The sequence below is a fragment of the Miniopterus natalensis genome, chromosome 4 (genome assembly GCF_054644295.1).
Source record: "Miniopterus natalensis isolate mMinNat1 chromosome 4, mMinNat1.hap1, whole genome shotgun sequence".
Classification (NCBI taxonomy): Eukaryota; Metazoa; Chordata; class Mammalia; order Chiroptera; family Miniopteridae; genus Miniopterus; species Miniopterus natalensis.
In genome coordinates this window covers 24,787,291-24,810,682 of record NC_142084.1, presented here as the reverse complement: position 1 = coordinate 24,810,682, position 23,392 = coordinate 24,787,291, and the positions used below count along the sequence as shown (strand labels likewise).

The window sequence follows — 23,392 nt, the reverse complement described above, 5'->3', positions numbered from 1 at the left end:
CAAAAATCAAAACGGAAAAAATGAACACTCTTGCCCCCTCTTCTTCGTCCTTGATTTCTGCCTGCTGGGAGCGATTGCTTGCCTGGTCTCTACATTGCTAAGTAGTATAGTTATATTATTTATTCTTTGTTTTCATTTTTAAAATATTTTACTGTGACATAAACATATGGAACACAAACATACTTTGTTATAAGTAAATTTATAATTTCTTAAGGATATTTGTGTGAATACCTGATTTTCCCCGTCTTTTCCACTGATATATAAGGTTTGTGAAGACAGAGATTAAATCTGTTTTCATCTTTGAATCCTTAGTATCTTGCATACTGCCAACTGGTAGGTACTCAGTGGGTACATTTGTAGTGACCATTAAATAGTCATCAAGAAGATACAGTGGAACATAGCTTTTGAAGACACTGGTTGATAAACTTAGAAGAAGATTAGAGCAAGGGGAACCCTAGTACACTGCTGGTGGGAATGCAAACTGATGCAGCCACTATGAAAAACAGTATGGAGGTTCCTCAAAAAATTAAAAATGGAACTGCCATTTGACCCAGTGATCCCACTTCTAAGAATATATCCTAAGAAACTGAAAACAACAATCGGAAAGAACTTATGCACCCCTATGTTCATAGCAGCACTATTTACAATAGCTAAGATCTGGAAACAGCCCAAGTGCTCATCAGTAGATTTGTGGATAAAATGCTGTGGTGCGTTTATACCATGGAATACTATGCAGCTGTAAAAAAGAAGGATCTCTTATCCTTTGGGACAGCATGGATGGACCTGGAGAGTATTAGGCTAAGCGAAATAAGCCAGGCAGAGAAAGACAAACATCACATGATCTCACTCATATGTGGAATCTAATGAACAAAATAAACTGACAAACAAAATAGATCCGGAGACATAGAAGCGTGGAGCAGACTGACGAATCTCAGAGGGAAGGCAGGGGAGGGTGGTGGTGGTTGGAGGGAGAGATTAACCAAATAATTTATACGCATATATGCATAAGCCATGGACACAGACAATAGTGTGGTATGAAGGCCTGGGGGTGGGGTGGAGGGGGTCATTGGGGTAAAAAAGGGGAACGTCTGTAATACTTTCAATAGTAAAGATAAATTTAAAAAAAAAACTGGATTTTTCTCACTATCAGCTGGCTTTTTTGCATATTTAAAGAATTAATAGACGTTCCAAAGGGTTAGTTAAAAAATCATTATAAGTATCAATGTGAATGGATGTAAGAAAGTATATGAAAATCATAGCTTGATATGGTCAAAAATTAGACTATAGAAAATGAGAAATGGGATAACCATTATAATAACAAAAAATCAATCACTTTGGGTAAAAAAAATGTTAGGCAGGATCATTCATTTTCCGTTTTACCAGTTTTTACCACTTCCTTTTCATTTCTTCCACATAGAACAGCTTCTGTTTATTTTCATACTTGTAATGATGTTTATCTGCAATGTAGTTAAAGAGGAACATTTCGAAATTATCTTTAAATCTATATCTCTGTCAAATGTTGGAGAAAAGTTAGAGGGCAATGGTTTTAAGGAACATGGGAGAGAAAGCATATTTTTTTTCATTTGTAAGAGTGAAATCTAGTCCTGTGTAATTATTATGTAGATAAAATAAAACTGTGCTGAAAGACCGTGAACACAGAAGGCCATCATGACGCGTCCCATAGTGAAATCTGTAACTAGTGTCCAAGAAAGAGAAATGGTCTAAAAACCAATAGAGGGTTTTATCAGGATTTATTTTGAATGTTAATCAAATGAGTGACTGTGCTGTGGATGGCCCCTGGTTCCTTTCTAATAATCATTTCCCATGTGTCAGCCTGTTGCATCTGTACTAGCCTTGCTTTTCCTTAAACTTGCTAAACTTGCTCTCATCTCAGGGTCTTTGTTTCTCCCTCTGCCTGGAATGTTCTCCCCCTACGCCTTGGCCTGGCCATCTCTCACACTGTAGGCCTGTGCTCAGCTGTCACCTAATCCGAAAGGCCACCCACGCATCAGTCTGTCACCCCTTCATGGGATTTGGCACCTGACATCATATTATACATATATAACTTTTCATTGAGTAAACGGGACTTGAGGGAGATCTTAATAAAACAAGTGGTATGTGGTGTTTTTTCCTTTCTTTCTGGTCTTCCTTCTGGTGAGGTTCACTCTTAGGCTGTGAAAAGTCCCCTGGTAAACTTAGCCACCAAAAGTCTGTTTGGTAATTAAAATACTTGGTAATCAGACAATCCGAAATTCACGAGGTTAAAGTTTCTGTGCCACGCGCCCTCTGCGTCGGCCGCCTTGGAGCTGATCACAGAAGTCAGGGTGCTCAGTGTGCCCCCCCAGAGCTTGCGCTCTGCCCCCCCCCCCCCCGGCGTCGGGCCCCTCGGGCTCCCCCAGGCCTGAGCTGTAAGGGACTCGAGAAGCAGGAGGATGCTTAGGTGACTCACAGCTCCTGGAATGGTGTTGCTGAGCACATTTTCAATCCTCACCTGAGGATATGTTTTACTGATTTTTTTTAGAAAGAGGGGAAGGGGGGAGAGAGGGAGAGAGAAAGAGAGAGAGAGAGAGAGAGAGAAAGAGAAGGAAGAGGAGAGGAGAGGAGAGAAGGGGAGGGGAAGGGGGGAGGGTAAAGGAAGGGAAGGGAGCAGAGGGAAGAGAGAAACATTGATTGGTTGCTTCCCCGACTGGGCGTTGAATCTGCAACCTGGGCATGTGCCCTGACTGGGAATTGAACCCACCACCTTTTGGTGCACAGGACGATGCTCCAGTCAACCGAGCCGCACCGGCCAGGGCGAGCACTGTTTCTGATGGCTGCTTAAAATGAACACTCTCTTTCTCTCATTTGTGGATTCTTGGGAGGCTCTCCTCTTCTGAGACGCCGGTCAGTCCCTGGGGGTCTCCTGCTTGTCCTTTGAAGAGGGTTAACTCTTCTCCGGATGGTCACTTTCAGCTCCTACAGTGGCCCATAGGCTATATTTAACCTTGTTTTATGTTGTGAAACAGAACACAGACATAATAAGTGTATAAACCATCAATGTAAAGGTTATTAACCAATGGTTATGGAGCAACTGTTTGTAACTTTGACCCAGTTGAATAAATAGCACATTGTCTCCCTTCCTAAAGCATCAGTTAGTGATGGGTCCTGCCAGGCTCTTTGTGGCTGCACCCTGAGCTCCGACGGTACAAAGTTGGCACTCTAGGCATTTTATTGAATAGAAGATTGAATGAATAGCTAATAAAATTATAATACATTTAAAGGACAAACTATTATTCAGCAATTAAAAACCAAGCTTATAAAGATTATTTAATACTATTAACAAAACAAAATAGCCATTAAAGCTATTCTTAAATGGGAAAAAGTAGTAGAATATAAAACTAACATATGTCTGCATGTGTATAGGAACACACATGCACACACACTGACACCGACACATATACTTACATATACTTTTGTGTGTATGTGTGTGTATGTATGTAAATAGACTAGAAAGAAATATATACACATATTATAATTATGCCATATGATGGGATTTGGTATGGTTATTTCTTTAACTGTATTTTTAAATGTTCTGCTATTTAAAAGTTCAGGTTTTATGATCACATTTAAAGAAGGTAAATAAAAAAGAGCACTAAAAGAAAAAAGAAGGAAAGGAAACTGAAATCTGGAAATAGTCTCCCAAATCTGCCATGGGAGAGTTATTGGGCATCCACCACTGGAGGAGGCCCGGGGCTGACCCTCAGCCCACTCAGAAAGCCGGGGTGCTCTTGGCAGCTTGTACATTTGGTCACATAAAACAGTCGGCTTAAGATAAAGCTGGGGGCCGAGTGTAGTATTTTTGTCTTCTGCTTTGTGAGGGATGGGTCCTGGCCTTGCTATTGATATCGAATTTTGGACATTGACCATCTGTGAGGTGTTGTGCCTGACGTCAGATCCTGAGTGCAGAATTTTTTGAAGATGAGAGTTATTTGGAATAGCAGTTCTGCGGCAGGCTTAGCCTTCTTCAGATAGCCTCCCAAAGGCGGCACGCTCTGAAGCCAGGCAGTCTTTGGTTTGAATTCTGTTTCACCACAGACTGATTTTTGACCTTAGAAAGCAATAAATCTTTTTGAAACTAATTTTCCACCCCCCACACTCTCTAACTGGTGAAATTAGCATAGGTGTCTCAAGCTGGCTGTTTCTGATTCAGGGGAATAATGTGTTACAGTGTCTGGCATACGGGCGTATTATTTTCTTATATTATTGTTTTCATCTCAGTATTTTTACATAAGTTTGAAAAGGGAAGAGTAAAGGACTATAGAATCGTTTAAGCCTGGGTAACTAGGGGAAAGGTCCAGTCATGGACAGAGGTAAAGGCTTTGCGAGGACAGTGGTGGTTCAACTGTAGTGAGATGAGAAGTGAGAGACATGGAGAGTGGTTCTCCAGGGGAAGCAGTGGGATGGGGGGACTTGGGACTCATTTCCACAGACGAGGCTATAAAACCATTGGAGGTGATAAATGCAGAACAATTGCTGACCAGAGACTTGCCTTGGAGTGAGGAGCAGTGACCTGTTTAAGGAAACAAACAGTTGCTGGAGAAAAGGGAAACTAGAGTTACAGGGAGGAGAAAAATTGTCCAGGGTCAAAGGCCTTAGAGAGGAGAGGAAAGGAAAAGAAGAGTGTCCGTGACTCAGAACGATTCCTGGAGCTCAGGGGGGCAAACTAGAATGCAGGTGAAAATGTGAGTAGAATGCAGGTAGCAAGCAAATTTAGAGCGCTGGATTAAAACCAAAAACCAGCTTGGAAACTGGGAGCTGTAAGATTTAGCCCTGAACTTTCTGTGTGATTTTTAGGGGAGTCATGCAACATTTCTAAGCTTTGGTTTTCTTGATTTTTAAAGCTCCAGTGATGGCTGGATGGTTTCTAAGTTTCCTTCTTCCGTTGTCGTTTGTGATGCTCTTTGAAGCCCTTTGTCAGGGAAAGAAAATGGAATGATATTCACAGTGTGGTCACTTGAAAGCTTTTCCTAAAGATAGATCTTGGGCACCTAAAGCAAGAAATAAAATTGTAGTCCCTCTCTCCCCCCACCCCCATGGAGCCCCAGGTGGAGCGAATAGACCCTCTTCAGACCACTGAGTGGATGTTTTCTTTTATCACAAGAAGGAAGAATACACGGAGTTAAAAGCGACATTCCTTGAGCATCCGCTGTGTAGCAGACCTTGTGTACTAAAGGCACTGCGAGGAGCTCTGTGGCCAAAGCCTTCCCTCAGATAGCTCATGGTCTAATCAGAGAGACACAAAAACAATAACGACAGTAGATTTATTAGTGTAATAATGGAAAAGGTCCAGGGTAGAAGTGGATAGGGGAGGCAGTGATTACTTTGGAGAGAGAACAGGGTTGGCTTGATTTTGAAGAAATAACTCTCCATACCGACAGTGACTTTCTGGAAAGAGAAAGCAGCACATGCCATGTACCAAGATGTGATCATGCAGCTAACAGTTTTTTGGAAACATGTTAAAATCAAAAGCTTGTTCACATAAAATTTGTTAGGGTTCGATATGAAGTTTAAGTAGTAGAATAAAGCTGGGGTGGTAAGACTTTGTCATGACTTAATACCTTATCTGTCTTCATTAAGGATTTGGTGTTTATCCCTGTGGGCATGAAGGGGAAACACAGAAAGGTTCGAGTCAAGCAGAGTATTTTAGCATAAGGCAGTAGGATAGATGTGGTCTCAGAGGTGTATTTTCATACAGATTTGTGTGTGTATGTAGAATGCGCAAATGCATGAAAAATCACTCCCATTTAGAGTAATATTGAAAATGACATTTTTTTGAATAAAGCATAAAACAAACATAGTAAAATTTATGTCTAGCCTATATTATGCTTACATTTTAAAGCATATGATGCTGTATTTACTTAATGAGATAGACATTCTAACATTACCATACAAGAAAATACTTACGAAAATAAAGCCAAGGTTGTGTAGACATTCAGATCATGTAGAGCATCAGACAAATATTTGCCTAAAATGTTTTTACAAGCATACACTGATGCCAAACTTTTCAGCAACTTCTATTACTGTTGTTTAGAAATAAAACACTTGTGCTACTTCCAGTATCTCACTAATTCCCTAATACGTCTTCTAGTCGGACAGTAGATGAATCACCCTCAGGCCTTCAGGACATTGACCTTCCTTTTCCTATCAAGAAGTTGGTCATTTGATGTTTCCAACGATATGAGTTCATTTTATTTTTTGGCTACATTTCTCCAGTTCCCTTCTCAAGCCAGGCCTCTTCTTGAACTGTTTCCGAGACTCCGCGTCCTCCTTGCCCTTGCTCCCAATGCCTCCTCTCTTAGGGAGCCACCTTGCCGCAGCCTTATCCAAGTGCGGCTGTCCCTCAGGACCCTTCTCGTGTCCTGAGATTACAATGATCTACCACCTGCCGCATGTCCCTTAGCACTAATGATATTCAGTTCTTGTGATATGCTGTATATTTTTTAAAAAGTAGGATATTCTCAAAGACTCTCACAATACACACTTTGGGCCTCAGATAAAATGCTTTCAGTGAAAGGTTAGCTAGAAAACCAAGGTTCTGGAAAATACAGAAAAGTTCAAGGAAGGCGCATGCAAGAACAAAGAGAACCCTTCTTAAGACAACCTCAGCAGCTCCAGTTTTGTGAGTGAGTAGCAAGTGCGGCCGGGAAAGGAAGGTAGTGATGCCGGAATTTCTTGTTGGGCCTGGATTTGTTGTCTGGTGAAGCTGAGGAATGAGTTTCATGGACAAGGTAGTAAGCAAGCGAGAGCAAAGTTTATTTTTTTAAAAAATATATCTTTATTGATTTCAGAGAGAGGAAAGGAAAGAGAGAGAGAGAGAGAGAGAGAGAGAGAGAGAGAAACATCAATGATGAGAGAGCCATTGATCAAGCTCACAACCCGGGCATGTGCCCTGACCCGGAATTGAACCCCGATCGCCTGGATCCTAGGTCGATGCTCAACCGCTGAGCCACGCCCGGTCGGGCCAGAGAGAGCAGTTTATTGCGTACAGAAGAGCCCCTGCAACAGGGGGGGAGGTCCTGAGCGGGTTGCCGCCCCAGTTGTTTTTGTCTAGGGGTTTCTATTTGCCTAGCTAACTTTCTACTGGTTACTTCTAAAACCCTGCCGTAGTAGTATCTGCTCGTTTTAAAATTCAGGGCTCCTGCCTAGCTCGCCCAGCCCTGGGCTCCGCCCTGGGTTAGGGCCCTTTGTCCCCGGGGTGCTGTGCGCACTGGCCTCCAGCCACGCCCGCTTCCTTCCTTATCTTCATTCCTTCCCCACGCCCCGTCCCTGGGACCGCCTAGCCCCCTGGCACTGCCCAGCCGCTTCCAACCCCTCAGTAGGGAACCTGGTAGGATTGGGACCCGGGGTGGCCAGTGTGATGTTGCATCCTAATTTTTTTGTTACTTTTTAGTTATGCTTACATTAGAGCTTTAGAATCTGTTCGTCTATTTAATAGACCATGGTTCATTTAAATTTGGAAAAATGAAACATTGATATCTGGTGAACTGAAGAAACAATATATAAAAATTCGTGCCTGTTGGCCAAATTAAATTTCATGTAGTGATTAGGAGTTGGTGGCAGTTTAAGTAAACCTACATGGTTGTTTTAAAAAGCACAGAGGCATCTAAATAGAGAAATAAAATATCAGAACCAGTAAGAAAAGAAATGGCTGGAAACACTTTTTCATAAGTTATGGTAAGTGTGCAAAATACTGAGACTCTTGCTAAATCGTCAAATCAAAGAATAACATTCAGTGACAAAAGAACAAGTTCCACCGTATGAGAAAATGGGTATGATGACAAATACCCAAATATTTGCATGAAATGTCTCATTGAAACATCTAAAAAGGGCAACTGGGAGAAAAATGCTTATGTAGTCTGCATTTATTTTAGATAATGAATTGTGTCATATTAATTCATGTAATCTTTTCTTTCCTTCTAAAATTGAAAGGACAATACTTGCCCTAAGGTGAGTGCTGCCTCGTTGTGGGTTGTCGAACACAGGGGCCCTTGTGCAGAGAGGTTAACATGGATTTGTGTCCTTCCATGGCCTGTAAAATCACAGTACAGATAAAACAATCTATTTTGTTAGTGGAAAAGTAAGCCCTTTGTAGAGACACAGAAAACGTTAAGATTTTCTGCAGTTCTTTTTAATACAAGTCATTATCTGGAAAGATACCTACCTAAGCTAGAGCACTTTTCCTGCCGCAGGATAGTATTCTGGTCTCAGACAGAAAACGCTTCCCTGGAGAGAGGACACCGAACGATTGGTGCAGAGTGTGCCCCCGAGGGAACTGAGTCGGGCACCCTGTGGTCAGACAGTAAATGTATATTGAATGAATGAGTCACCGTTTATAATTACTCCAACATTTTTTTCCTTTTTAAGTATGGATTTCTTCTAAAAATGTGTGTGTGTGTATGTATATTTTTTAAAATGTCTATAGATAACATCATATTAAAATTACATGAAAAAAATGGCACAAATATATACATATTTTAAAAGAATCATTAGAGTTAATCTTTTTTTGCATTTTCCCCATCCCCAAATGATGTGTGCATGTGCACTCAAGAGTGTGTGTGTGTGTGTGTGTGTGTGTGTGTGTGAAAGAGAGAGGGTAGGGAGAGACTGGAAGAGAGAGAGAGGAAAAGGGAGGGATCGAGAGGGAAGGGGACAGATAGAGGTGATGGAACTGGTATTCTAGTACTTGAGAATTTTATTAGTGATATAAAAATAATAAAATGAAATTGATGAGGACTTTTAGATTTCTTAAGATATCTTATAATGTTAATTCTTACAGAATAAAATGAAATAGTGGATTGGCAATCACCTGGTCTTTTTGTATAGATGATGCATTATACTTTAATAATTAAAGTGAAAGAAAAAGCCTCTTCTATACTTCTAAGGAAAACGTACATTTTTTTCTAATGTAGATTTATTTTTTCTTAATATTCAGCTTGGGAGAATTACTGTATCTGAAAAAGTAATTATATTATTACTGTGCTAGGTATATGTGGATCAAATTAAAATGAACTATACATAATTTTGATATAATTAATGCAAAAGAGAATTATGAACTTTGATATTAGCAGATTGGGTATGAATAATGCAGGTTCTAAGGGATTATTTTTTCAAAAACATTTACTAAAGAGTTAACAGTAATCATATATATTTATATATTACAGTGGAGTAAAATAATAAAAATTGAAAAGATTAAGTCATATGTTCTTCCATGTGGAATATTTTCCTAGTTATAATGCAAATTTATATTCTAAAAAAGGAAAGAAATGACTAGGCTTAGCTTCAATATAATAAAAGGATACCTACTTGTTATAAGTTCTTTTTATTGATCATAACCATATTTTACAGTTTTTAGCCCTCTGCCCACAATTGGTGAACTTTAAAAACATGGCATTGTATGAAACGAAACTTGTTTATATAAGTGATGCTTTTTCCCCTCTGTAATTTATTGTTCACAGGTTTTCAAAATGTTTAGTAGGAGGCTTTAAGAATATTTTATATAATGACTTTAATGCTATGTCTCTTACATTTGCTTTGATATGTTACATGACTTACTTTGTTAAATAATGATTGTCAAAGAGTTGGACTGTGTGGTGTATGCAATTAAAAACTGTATTGCTCTCCTGTACATGCTCTACATGTAAGTGAACCCATGGGTCTCCCAAAGTGAGCCTTTAACATTCCAGAATTTTTACTGTGCATCTGTTGCTGGCATCTAGCCTCCCACCCACACAGGCTAAGACTAACTAAATGAAGTTTATGCTAGTGCAATAAAGTACATAAAGATGAAGTAATAAAATGGGAAGACAGTTACTTTATTATGCGGTTGCTAAAATAGCTTCACTAGAAGAATGTATGCACATATGTGAAAGAAAATAGTGTGTGAGCAGGAGAACCCAGAAAGTAATTTATTCAAATGGTATTTCTTACATGTCTTTTTATGTTATTTATTCCAGATGGGATTTATACAGCTCAATGAGGACTTCATATTTATTGAACCACTCAATGATACAATGGCCATAACGGGTCACCCGCACCGTGTATATAGGCAGAAAAGGTCTGTGGAGGAGAAAGTCACAGAGAAGTCAACTCCTCACAGTCATTACTGTGGTATTATTTCAGGTAATGCCTTCTGAAAGGTTAAACTAAATATGCATTGTGAGATGGACCCTTCAGAAATTCCATCCATCCATCCATCCATCCATCCATCCATCCATCCATCCATCCATTTACTAGCTTTGTCTTTTTTCTTTGGTTAATGACAATTAAATATATCTATTTTCAACTTATTTTTTAGTTTTCTGGGAAATACCACATTTTAATGTCAAGAAATGTTAACTCAACAGGACTTCAGAGATTAATATGTAACAGGCCCCACATTTCTCCTGAAATATGAAGTGTTTCTCTTGGGATATGGGTCACCTCACTGGAGTAGAAATGCCACTGAGAATTCCAGCTCTCCTGAAGCTGATACCGTGAGCTCATGGCCTTAGTTTCGTCCACCTCTATGAGAACATCATAGCTACCTCTTTCCTTTGACCAGAAGCATCTTTTACTTTTTATTTTTTATTTTGTTTTACCGAAGTAAAGCTCGTCTTGGAGGTTAAAATGATCAGAGGAATAGGAAGAAGAGTAAACATTTATTTCTTTGAATTTTAGTCTCAGTATCAGAATACCTTAAATCTGGCAGTTTCAGAGGCACATAAACATTTCCAGCCATCAAATCCTTGTCTCTGTCTGTCTGCCAGTTCTTCACAGAAATAAAATGGTGACTATTTTGTGCACTTCCTTCCTTCCTTTGGCAGAGATTTGTGGCATTAGCAAGAATGGTAGGGGAAATGAATGATTTCTCTTACATAAGCAGGACTGGAAGTCATAGCCAACATTCAGAAAGTCATGAGTTTCCCTGGGACAAAGATTTAGACATCTAAATCAGACATCTCAATGAATATTCACTGATACGATGTTAGAATTGGAGGAAATATGAATTTATTGAAGAATTTTTGGTGCAAAGACTTTAAAGTTTAACTTAGATTTAAAATTAGGTGTTAGTGTAGTCAGTGCCAAGATATTAGGTCTAAAGTTGGTTATGGTTTTGAGGCTGATTTGGATATATGAATTGTGACAGTAGTAATATTTGCAGGGGCCATAGGATGTTCACATCATCAATTGTCTAGGGTGTTTGGCTTCAGGAAGAATCACAATATGTCTCTGTTTAGATATATTCATCTCAAATTAATTCATGATACCTATTTTTTGTGTGAAAGGTCATGATATCTGTCTGTATGGGAATCATCTTTAAAAGTGGTTAAGTGAATCTCTGTCACACCATTCAATGCACATGATCAAGTCAATTTAAGATGACACATCTCCGTTCTCTAAGAACTGTGAACACAAATGAGAGAGAACAGCTGAAGGAAGGTCATAGCATTATGAGCAAGCAAAAGAAAGGCTTTTGTATAGTGAAATGACAACAGCAACCATAACTTGAATTTGGTCCATAAAAGGAGATAGCCTTGAGTGAGTTATACTGAAAATCTGCAGTGTACAACTTTTGAATTGTAGTCGGTCCCAGCTGTTCTAGACAGCCATGTACAGGGATGACACACAGACGTCTTTGTGGGCCATTATGCTTGGAGGAAAGGTTTCTAGAAAAATTTTAATTTTAATAGGCTTATAAAGCATAAATACATGGTTCATATTTGGCAAACATTTCTCGTGAAGTTCTAATTATTTTTTGTTAGGCAAAACTGTTATATATTAACTGACCTATCTGGATCAAGCACTCACATGCAAGGAGTGCTAAGCTGTCATCTGTTGGAAGATGTATTGAGCTTACCTATTTTCAGTGGCTTTTTAAGAGCCTAGAATTTAAAAATTTATTTTAAAATGGACAGTTTATGAAATAAACTGTTCATTTACTTATACTAATATGTCTAATTGTAGCTCTTCTTACTTCAGGCTGATGTATTCACATATTAAATACATGATTCAAATTGGAATAATATTTGCAGTATTGCCTTTGCTCAATAATCATAAAGTGTGCTTGTATTCAACTTAGCCTTTGTACCATTGCCTGTCTGCATTTTAATGCCTTAGTATATTATGTTTATACGTATTTATTACATGAATATTTTTTCAAAACAGGGACCTTCTTACTTTAAGATAGCTTTGTTGTATTCTTTTATTAAAAGATAGTATAGAGGAGGGGAAGGCACATGAAGTTGAGGGTCAGAGGGCCTGGGTTTAAGGCACACCTCAGTCCCACTCCAGCTCGGTACTCTTTTTCAGGTCCCTTAAAATTTTGAAGTTTAGCTTAATTATTTGCAACATAAGCATGACCAGTCACCTCACAGATGTAGAGCTGAATGACATAGCTTTTATTCTCTAGAGGTGACCAATGTATTATTTTATTTTAAAATTTAAATTTATTGACTTGAGAGAGAGAGAGGGAGAGAAAGAAACATAGATTTGTTGTTCCATTTATTTATGCATTCATTGGTGGATTCTTGTATGTGCCCTGACCAGGAACTGAACCCACAATCTTGGTGTATTGGGACAATGCTCTTACCAACAGAGCTACTAGGCAGGGCATCAATGTATTATTTTAGGCAAACTGGTAAATGAATAATTATACTGTAGTGTGATAAGAACTGTGACAGACTCAGTACACAAGATCTCAAGCTTCTGCTATTGAGGGGTTGAGCTTCAAAGATCAAGTAAAACTTATGCACATCACAGGGAGCAAAGGGAGCAGAGTATGCAGGCTAAGTTAATGAACTTGGGGGTCAGACTGCCTGTGTTCACATTCTAGAGCTACCACTTCTGAGTTTTGTGACTTTGAAAAACGTACTTTATCTCTCAAAAGCTCTATTTATAATATAAAAAGTAGGGATAGTGACACCCAAAGCTCAGGGTTGTCAGAATTAAATGAGATTATGTGTGCAAATGAAAAACATGTGAAATTTTTAGTTCATGTTGTTAGTTGGGGAAAGCATTTAGGCAGGAGCAGTGGCATCAACTCGGGGAGCTGAAGCCAAACATCTGCAACGTGGTCATGAGATACAACCCTGGAAAGGTAGTCATCGACTAGATAAGGAAGGGGCTTGTGTACTGTGGGAAGGACTTTATCTCAAAGGCAAAATGTGGTCTTTGAAGACTTTAAGCAGGCAAGTAAGGTTGTCAGTATGTATTCCCTAACATTTTAGTATAAATTATGAGTATGTCTAAGACCCAGACCACTACTGAAATCATTTCCATACACCATCCATAACTGTTGTGGAGATTATTGTCAGTATGCGGAAGGTATTATGGAGATCATACATTGAACACTGGTGAATGCGCATTTTAAAATTTCTTCTCTGACTGAAAGTGTGTGATATCAATTATGTTGTTTTTATACATGCATATGGGTGGAAAATGGCCTCAAGGTTTAGGAGATGAGAAATGAGCTGAGCATAGTTGATGTAGACATTGAAGACTTCAAAGGAAGCGACTTAATAAAAAGATTACTTCAATATGCACGATTTTCACACACAGTGGCTAACTTGTATGATGGCATCTACCATGAAGCTGAGATTTTTAAGAAACAGACTGTTCCAAGTAGCCTATTTAAATATAATATGCAAATGTGGATGCTGCACAAGGACAGTTTGGCGCCAACAGATCTGTCACTAGCTGGGGCAATAAAGGGGACAAACTTTTCTCTCTCTGTTACATGGTCTATTTACCACTCTCAGTGCAGTTCCAAAGCCCTTCATTGTGTAACTATCTCTGGTTTCATTTTAGCTCTCCTTTTATTTTTCTTACATTTCTGATTCCTTCATGAGTGTGTCTTCTTCCACTTGTACACCCCCCACATGTAGGCATTTTCTTAAACTTCCTCCTTTTCTTTCTACTTCTCACTCCACATACTTTCCTGGGTGATATAATCCAAACCCTACCTACTCTCTTGTAATTGGCTTTTTTTTTTAAAAAATTTACCTTTATTGTTGAAAGTATTACAGGTGTCCCATTTTTTCCCCCCATTGACCCCCTCCACCTTGCTCCCACCCCCTCCCCAGGCCTTCACCCCATTATTGTCTGTGTCCATGATTATGCATATATGCATATAACTTCTTTGGTTAATCTCTTCCCACCCCTACCCCCCTTCCCTCTTCCCTCTGAAATACATCAGTCTGTTGCATGCTTCAGTGTCTCTGGGTCTATTTTGTTTGTCAGTTTCTTTTGTTCATTAGCTTCTTCTTAAAGAAGACCCTTCAACATTTCATGTAATACTGGTTTGGTGGTGGTGAACTCCTTTAGCTTTTTCTTATCTGTGAGCTCTTTATCTGACCTTTAATTCTAAATGACAGCTTTGCTGGGTAGAGCAATCTTGGTTATAGGTTCTTGCTTTTCATCACTTTGAATATTTCTTGCCACTCCCTTCTGGCCTGCAAGGTTTCTGTTGAGCAATCAGCTGACAGTCACATGGGTGCTCCCTTATAGGTAACTAACTGCTTTTCTCTTGTTGCTTTTAAGATTCTCTCTTTGTCTTTAACCTTTGGCATTTAAATTATGATGTGTCTTGCTGTGGGCCTCTTTGGATTCCTCTGTGCTTCCTGGACTTGTAAGTCTATTTTTTTCCCCAGGTAGGGGAAGTTTTCTGTCATTATTTTTTCAAGTAGGTTTTCAAATTCTTGTTCCCTTGCTGCTTCTTCTGCATCCCCATAATGTGAATATTGGGCTGTTCGAAGTTGCCCCAGAGGCTCCTTACACTATCTTCATATTTCTGGATATTTTTTTTCCTTTTACTCTTCTGGTTGGGTGTTTTTTGTTTCCTCATGTTCCAAATTGCTGATTTGATTCTCAGCGTCCTCTACTCTACTGTTGATTCCCTGTAAATTATTCTTCATTTTAGTTCATGTAGCCTTCATTTCTGACTGGTTCTTTATTATGTCATTGATGATCTCACTAGTTTCCTTAATAGTCTTACTAATATCCTTGAGCATCCTTATAACCATTATTCTGAACTCTGTATCTGTTAGCTTGCTTGGCTCCATTTCATTTAGTTCTTTTCTGGAGATTTCTTCTGTTCTTTCCTTTGTGACATTTTTCTTTGCCTCCACATTTTGGCTGCTTCCAGATGTTTGTTTCTCTGTATTAGGTAGAGCTGCTATGTCTCCTGGAATTTGTAGAGTGGCTTTGTGTAGTAGGTGTCCTGTAGGGTCCAGTGGCTCAGCCTCCCCAGTCACCTGAGCTGGGCCTTCTAGGTGCTCCCCTGTGTGGCTGTGTGCACTGTCCTGTTGTAGTTGAGCCTTGGTTGCTGTTGGCATTACTGGGGGGAAATATCTCCCAGGCCAATCGGCTGTGAGGACCAGCTGTAACTACAGCCAAAGAGCTGCTGTGCTGGAGACAGCCCTATGGAGCAGGATTTACTTCAGTGGAGCTTTGGTGTTCACTGAGTCCACCCCTTGAGTGTGTCATTCGTGGATGTGGTAGGGTTGAAATCCAGCGTGGTCAAAGCTGACCACTGGATACACTGTCTCTGGGGCCTCTGGGGAGATGAAGAGTCAGCTTCTGCATGTGCCCTGCCCAGGGCCCCCCAGCATGAGCTACACAGCAATTCGTAGATGGCTGCTGCCTGTCCTGGGCTTGGAGGTGTCCAGGAGAGGCCAAGCTATGAGCCAGTGCAGGCTGTAGCTAGTGCCCTCCCTGGAGCCACTTATGGAGAGGTATGGGGCACGCTGAGGCTAGATGCTGCTTGAGAGATTTTAGGAAAGTCCTAAGCATAAGGCTCCAGAGGCCACTTGCACAGAAAAGCCCCTGGAAATGGCCTGGATGAGCTGCAGGTGGGGAGGGGCGGGGCCTCTGGGAATCACGGGGCGGGGCCAAAGGTGTGAGTCAGGTGCTGGGGATTCAAATATGGCGCCTGCCTGCCGGCTGTGCGGGGAGGACTCGCCAAAGGAACAGTGGCGTCCGCCAGCCCTTCTGCCTGGGAGGAACCACCCTCCGCCTCTCGCCCGGATTTCAGGCAGGTTAGTTCCTCCCCGAGTGCCCCAGGTCCTCTCAGGCTGCCGCCCGGCGCTGGGCTCAGAGGGAGCGTCCGAGTGAGTCCGTGCCGGCCCTTTAGGAGGAGCTGCTGGGGCTCCCGCAGCCTCCGCGACCCTCAGGGACAGTCCCCGCTGGTTTCACAGCCCGGAGTTGTGGGGACGTCTCTTCCCAGCCTGGAGCTCTGGGCTGGGGTCTGCTGTGGGGCTGGGACCCCTCCCTCCTCTGGGAAACCTCTGCCGCCAAGATGTCCTCCCGGGTTTAAACCGCGGCACCGGGTGTGAGCCTGCGGTTCGACTCTGATTCAGCCCCCGATCTGCCCTCATCTCCGCCCCTCCTCCTGGTCTCGGTGCTGCTTCAGCTCCCTGGTTGTGGGGCTTCTGTTCCACCAGATCTCAGGAGGCTCTGAGTGACGGTGGTTCTGTATTTTAGTTGTAATTTTGATGTGGTCGCGGGTGGCGGCGGGGACCCGGTTACCTTCGCCGCCATCTTACCGTCTCCCTGTAACTGGCTGCTTGTCCTCAGCCTTTTCTTTAGGAGCTTCATCCATATTTTTGTACATTGCAGTAGTTGGTTTATTTCAATTGCTATATAGGGTTTCATTGTATGAATAGGCCAAAGTTTCTTTGTCCATTATATATATTTTAAAAAGATTTTTTAATTAACTTTTAGAGAGAGGAAGGGAGAGAGAGAAAAACATTGATGTGAGAGGGAAGCATCGATCTGCTGCCTCCTGTGTGTCCCCCACTGGGAATCAGCCCACAACCTGGGCACGTGTCCTGACCGGGAATCCAACTAGCAACCTTTCAGTGCCTGGGATGACACCCAGCCAACTGAGCCACACTGGATATTTATCATACTATTGATGGTTACTTGAACTATTAAGAATAGTGCTGCTCTGAATAATTTGTACATGTGATTTACATGCGTTTCTGATACATACATATTTTAGATCTTTGATCATTGGGTGTGCAAATTTTCAACTTCAGTGGATACTGACAATCAGTATTTCAAAGTGTTTATACTAATTTAAACTCCCAGCATGTATGTGTATGGAACTTCTAATTCTTGTCCCTATATTCTTTTCGACACTTGATATAATCATCTCTGTGTTTTAGACATTCTAGGGATTTTAATTAATTTAATTTATTTTGATTTTAATTTGTATTTTCTTGAGATTAATGAGATTGAGCATCCTCTCATGTGCTTCTCATTAGCGATTTGGATATCTTTTTTGTGAGAAATTACTGTTCAAGTCCTTTGCCAATTTTCTAATTGGTTTATCTGTCATTGATTTAGAGTAGCTTTTATTTCTTTATTATGGAAAAGCATTGTAAATATCTTCTCCCACTTGGTGGCATGCTTTTCATTATGATAGTGGTATGTTTTAATAAACAGAAATTTTATATTTTTATGTACTTAATTTTATAAATATGTTTATTTGTGGTTACTGCTTTTATTTGGCCCTGTTTGAGGAATCTTTATTACCCTAAGATCATAACTTCTATATGATCCTGACAGAAGACAGAACCAAATCCTTTGTAACCCTTGGATAACGCTTTAGTAATTCGGGCTCCTGCCTGAAATTAGGATGTGTGGTGAAGTCACTTCAGGTACTTCTTGCAAGTAGACCTTTATTTTGTTACTGGTTTCAAAAAGAAAATCATGTATATTTCATTTATTATTGTATTTATGGAGACGTTACTGATGTGACTTAGTATAAGCCATCAACATCTCTAGAAAGTAGGTGTTAGTATTATCCACTTTACGGATGAGGAAACTAAGGCTGACTTAGTGATGTTACTTCCCCAAATGGCAGAGCTAATAAATGGTAGAGGTCCATTCTGTCTGATTCCAAAGTCATACTCCAATGCCAGATGCCTTTTAGGTTCCACATGCGAAGGGAACTTACTTAGTTTTGCTACCATTGTATCATCATTACATGTTGGTATTCGATAAGCACATATTTATATTTTTTACTATAGAGAATGTTTTATTTAAATAGCAAAAATAAACATTTTAAGGAAGTACATTAAATGTTACTTCAAGGGTATGCCAAAATAATAACCAACATGTCTCCTCAAATAACCTTAAAGTTAATTTGATCAGACAAATAAACAATAGGTCCTAATTAAAAGTCTCAAATCAGGAAAAGGAAAACATTGTGTTCTGCAAGAAGCTTATGAGAAATGCCAGAGAGAATTCAGAAGTGACTACCTACCTAAATGATAATGGGAAATCAATGTGGTATGTCATACATTGTCAAAGCAATTCTTACAGAGCACTGTGAACATGTCTTGTTATTTTAATGGGAAAGAAGAACAGTTTAGGGAGGAGTTAATTATTTTTTCAAGGGGAATCAAAATCATATACAGGCAGCATTTAATATCACTAGAAGAGGGGAAAGGATGCTGGCAATGAAAAGAAAGGAAACTAGAAACCTGTATTTCAATTAGGGAACTCTTTGGAGTGTTTCTTGAGAAGGCTAATGAAACACAATTATTCTGGAAAGGTGAATAGTTGTTAAACAAATGATTACAAAGAGAACATTTTCAGATATCAAAGAAATACAAAGGGTAGGTATGATCACATAGAAGTGGAAGTAATTCTACTTAAAAAGTTAAGTCATCAGAGCAATGAATAAAGTTTCAATTTGATATATTTAATTCAGACCATATTAATTAAAAGTAAATTAATTGGATAATTTTCTTAGTTCAGTATAGATATATATTATAAGACATGTAAAACAGTTAATACTTGATATTATAAATTTTTTAAAAATAAACATATTTTTAAATTCTTGAATGGACAGAATTTTTTTGTTTACTTTGCCAAGATGGAATTGCATTTGAAAATTCATTTCTCTGTTGCAGATAAAGGAAGACCTAGATCTAAAAAAATAACAGAGAGTGGAAGAGGGAAACGATATTCATACAAATTACCTCAAGAATACAACATAGAGACTGTAGTGGTTGCAGACCCAGCAATGGTTTCCTATCATGGAGCAGATGCAGCCAGGAGATTCATTCTAACCATCTTAAATATGGTAGGCAAACTTTAAGGTGCGCTTGGAATTTTTTCAAGAAAACTCTAAGGAAGAAATGTGTGAGTATAATGAAGTTCTTTAAAAATTAACTCATTACTATTCCTTTCTTTTATTGACATAAAAAAAAAAATCTTTAGGTTTACCAAATTGATCTGGCTCAAAAAGATATCAAAATAATAATTCCCATTGTCTAGTAGAAAAAACACCCTTATTTTTCATTTTGATGTGGTAAAACTATTAGTCTTTCCTCTCTTTTTTGTGTCCTTCTTTTCATTTTCATTTATAAAAGGCCATTGGTTGAAGTTAGCAGAAATTTTATATTTGTTCATATGCATGGTCCTATCCAAATGCTCTGGATTATGAGGTGGAACAACAACAGAGGCTGGTAATCCATTGAGCTCTTATATAGGTATGTAAAATTGGATGTCAGGTAGAATGCTAATTGATGAGTAAGACCTAATAGCTAATAGCTAACTGTTTAACCAGCTGAATTATTTGTAGCTAACTTCAGTTGACAATTTCTGGACTGCAGAAATCTAGTTTGCACCTGGCATCTTATGGGTGCTTACTACCCAGTGAATCCTTTGATTTAATTGCGTATTGTTTTGGGTAAACCTCCTTTGAGGCAGAATTAGAAGGTTCTAGTGAAGGGTGGTTCTTAGAGGAGAATAAACATAAATAAAAGCCAAAGGAAAATGTCCATTTATAATTCCAGTTACCTTATAAGCAGGGCAAGCACCCCTGATTCAAGGATAAATATGTTATGTTTTTGTAAAGTTCCCATTTTTACTATTTTTGCCATTATTTGGTTTGTTTTCCCAGCAAACAGATTTTCCCACACTTCAGTCATTTCTGTGTATGTTCACTTACCTCCTGAACACTCCACCAGCTTTGGTTTTGGTGGAGACCATGGGTTTGGTGTGTCAGTATTATATTTTCTATTACAAAATAGCAAATTTATTTATTTATTAAATAAATGCTAAATTTTGCAAAAACTCAAAATACCACATAAAAAATTCCCATTGCTTTCCAGCATGTCAACACACACCACATTTTGAGAAAACCTGTTATAATGATGTTCTGAAACCATTAAGCAACAATGGCCCACAAGCTTGTCTTCATGGGAGTGTTGAAGGGAAGAGCTTTGAAAACCGTGTTTCTGTTTGACAGCTAGCCTGGAAGAGAGAAAAGACTCTAAAAAATGAATTGGGAGGTGGCATAAAGCAGGCTGAGTTTTTAGGACTGTTTCTCAGAGGAAAGAACACTGGTATTTTGTGAATTAAGAATACGAAAAACTTGCCCAGCTGATGTGGCTCAGTGGTTGAGCATCGACCTAGGATCCAGGCGATTGGGGTTTGATTCCCGGTCAGGGCACATGCCCGGGTTGCGGGCTCTATCCTCAGTAGGGGGCATGCAGGAGGCAGCTGATCAACGACTCTCTCGTCATTGATGTTTTTCTCTCTCTCTCCCTCTCCCTTCCTTTCTCTGAAATCAATAAAGATATATTTAAAAAAAAAAAATAAGAAAAATTCTAGGGCTTAGTTACTAAAATTCTCTTCGATATCATGAAAAGCCCAGCCTTCTCTCAGCACCCCATTGAAATGCCTAGACTGTTAAGGCTGCAGTAGGTATCCCAGAATGCTATGTCTAAATTTCTTGTTACCTAAAATGAATTAGTTAAGTTATTGCTTATTAAGCTAATTTTTAAATAATTTAAAAATTTAAAATATGTAAGATTTCTCAACTAAATGCAGACGTCTCCCATGTCTGGACTTTAAGAAAACTTAAGATGCTTTTCAGCTTTATTTTAGGATTTTTAATTTTTATTTGTTTTTAGGTTTTTAACCTTTTCCAACACAAGAGTCTTGGTGTGCAGGTCAATCTTCGTGTGATAAAGCTTATTCTGCTCCATGAAACTCCAGTAAGAAAGTCTTGAGTTTTTTTGTTCTAAATTAAGTGGGTGTGAAGTTGTGTTCAAGTATACTTTTTAAGTGAAGGCAATGTTAGGGATGTACTTTTTATTGACTTAAAATCCAGAAATACCCATTGGATCAGAGTATACATAAACTGGTCTTTAGTTTGGATTAATACCTCAATTTTATTCCAAAAATGGAATGTTCTTAGTTTCCAAGGATCCTGACCACAAACCTTAACTTTCTAAAAGTAATTTTAAAAAGTCATATTTAATGACAGTTTTATTTTCTTCTCCAAACATGTATGTGTAAAGCCTTTTCTTATCTGCGGTTCATTTTAAATGAGGACCATTCTGTGACATCGCTTTAGCATGCTGCTTAACTGGCACTTTGTAAAGCCTTTGTTCTTAGAGTATAGAAATGATGAATCACTTAAGTCTAAAAGTTCCACATTCTCAGTATTCCATTGAACATCTCTCCTTTTTTCTGAATAACGGTAAACAGATCTTGTAACTGTTGTACCTTCACAGAGTTTTGAGATTTTAACCTCAGGCTAAGTTAATTCTTAATGTCTTCCAGGTTCTAATTAATGTTACGGTCAGCCGTTTGCTTTAGTAATTCAAGATGTCCCTCAGTTATACAGTGTTTTGTATATGGAGGATAATTTGCTTTGAAGTGAAATCTCTTCTTTTGCAGGCAGATCTATATATTGGGCACCACGGAGAGAAAATGCTAGAGAGTTTTTGTAAGTGGCAACATGAAGAATTTGGCAAAAAGAATGATATACATTTAGAGATGTCAACAAGCTGGGGAGAGGACATGACTTCGGTGGATGCAGCTATACTTATAACAAGGTAAATTTTCCAAAGCCAATTAAATGATATTCCTAATTCTATGGCCATGCTGTTAATCCTATTAATCCCTTCACAGAATGCTTTTATTCTCGATTTTGGTTTCAAAAAACTTTTGGCATAATGATGTTAGTCAGTTTCCCTCAATTCATAATAACTGGGTTTTGAACTGCCACTCATTGGTGGCATATTGACAAAACATTTGACTAGTTAATTTTTTTTTACAAATGGCTTCAATTTTTAATGTGAGGATACAGTCATTAGTGCTGATGAGTGAAAACTATGGTGAAATTTAGTGGAACTTTGAAATTATGAGCCCACACCGTCTGTTTTTCAGTAATCACTATATAAAGTAATCCAATATATTAAATTCAGAAATTGACAAACTTTCTGGTTCAATCTGAGAAAAAAAATTCAGTTAGGTTTGAGCTGCACTGGGAATGTCTATAGTACTCACAAACATTTGTAATGCAGCATTACATATAAATATAAGAAAGTGAATGAGCAAAAGTATACTATACATGAGTATTCTCTATTAATGATCATTGATACATGTATCTTGCTTAGAGCTAGTAAAAATGAAAATAATTGTTCAGCAGCAACTTAATTTTAGTATCAATAGTGTTGACATTTCACATCACATAATACACAGTAACATTTAAACGTGATTTTTTTTGGTAATGAGTCTATTTAAATGCATGATAGCTTCTGTTGCTGAATTATAAAAAAGCTACTCTGGTTATAGATAATTCATAAAGATGAAAAAAATCTCTCTGCAAGAACACACCTGGACTTCTACAGTTAGGTGTACCTGATGCTGGACTACTGCAGTTAATAAGCATACAACTGGAAAATATTTATTTGGCAACTTCTTTCAATCATTGGAGAATGAACAATGCAAGACTGCAACTTGGAAAGAAGGAAAATTTATTGACTCCAGTCAACCCAACTTTTTGGCTGGGGACAATTAAAAAAATTCTCACCCAAGGATGTTTACTGATTTTTAGAGAGAGAGGAAGGGAGAGAGAGAAAGAGAAACTTCAACATAAGAGAGAGAAACATCAGCCCATTGCCTCCTGTACACACCCTGACCGGGGTTTGAACCGGCAACCTAGGTGTGTATACTGACTGGGAATTGAACCTGTAACCTTCTGGTGTGCGGGATGATGCTCCAACCAAATGAACCACCTGCCCAGGGCTGCCTCGGGACAATTTTTTGACTGAAAGCTGAAATCTAGGTAGAACACAGCGGTCCTGCTGAGGACTCCAGAGGCAAGGGTCCTATGCAGGGAAAGGTGCTAAGAAGTCTGTGTACAGATTACCTGTGTGACCTTAGAAAGACTAGTCTGAATACCTACAGAAATAAACTGCCCAAAATTTATCAGAGTGCTGCTGCTATGGAGTTTAGATTTTCAAAAGATACTAGGAATAAGCGGATTCAGGCCACAAGAGTGGAACAATCTTGTTAATGCCTGACATTTAGCTGATAAAACAGGAAGGCAATGCTTTCATAGTAG

At 39.1% G+C, this 23,392-nt stretch overlaps 1 protein-coding gene across 1 annotated transcript in view; it reads left to right on the top strand.

Annotated features, from left to right (window-relative positions):
• The window catches only part of ADAMTS19 (ADAM metallopeptidase with thrombospondin type 1 motif 19), a 219,007-nt gene that overhangs the window by 33,945 nt on the left and 161,670 nt on the right, over positions 1-23,392 (top strand). Inside the window, exons 3-6 of the mRNA XM_087816415.1 lie at positions 9,993-10,158; positions 18,939-19,111; positions 20,949-21,032; positions 21,721-21,878. Of these exons, the coding sequence (XP_087672541.1) occupies positions 9,993-10,158; positions 18,939-19,111; positions 20,949-21,032; positions 21,721-21,878 (581 nt within the window). The remainder of the gene's footprint in view (positions 1-9,992; positions 10,159-18,938; positions 19,112-20,948; positions 21,033-21,720; positions 21,879-23,392) is intronic.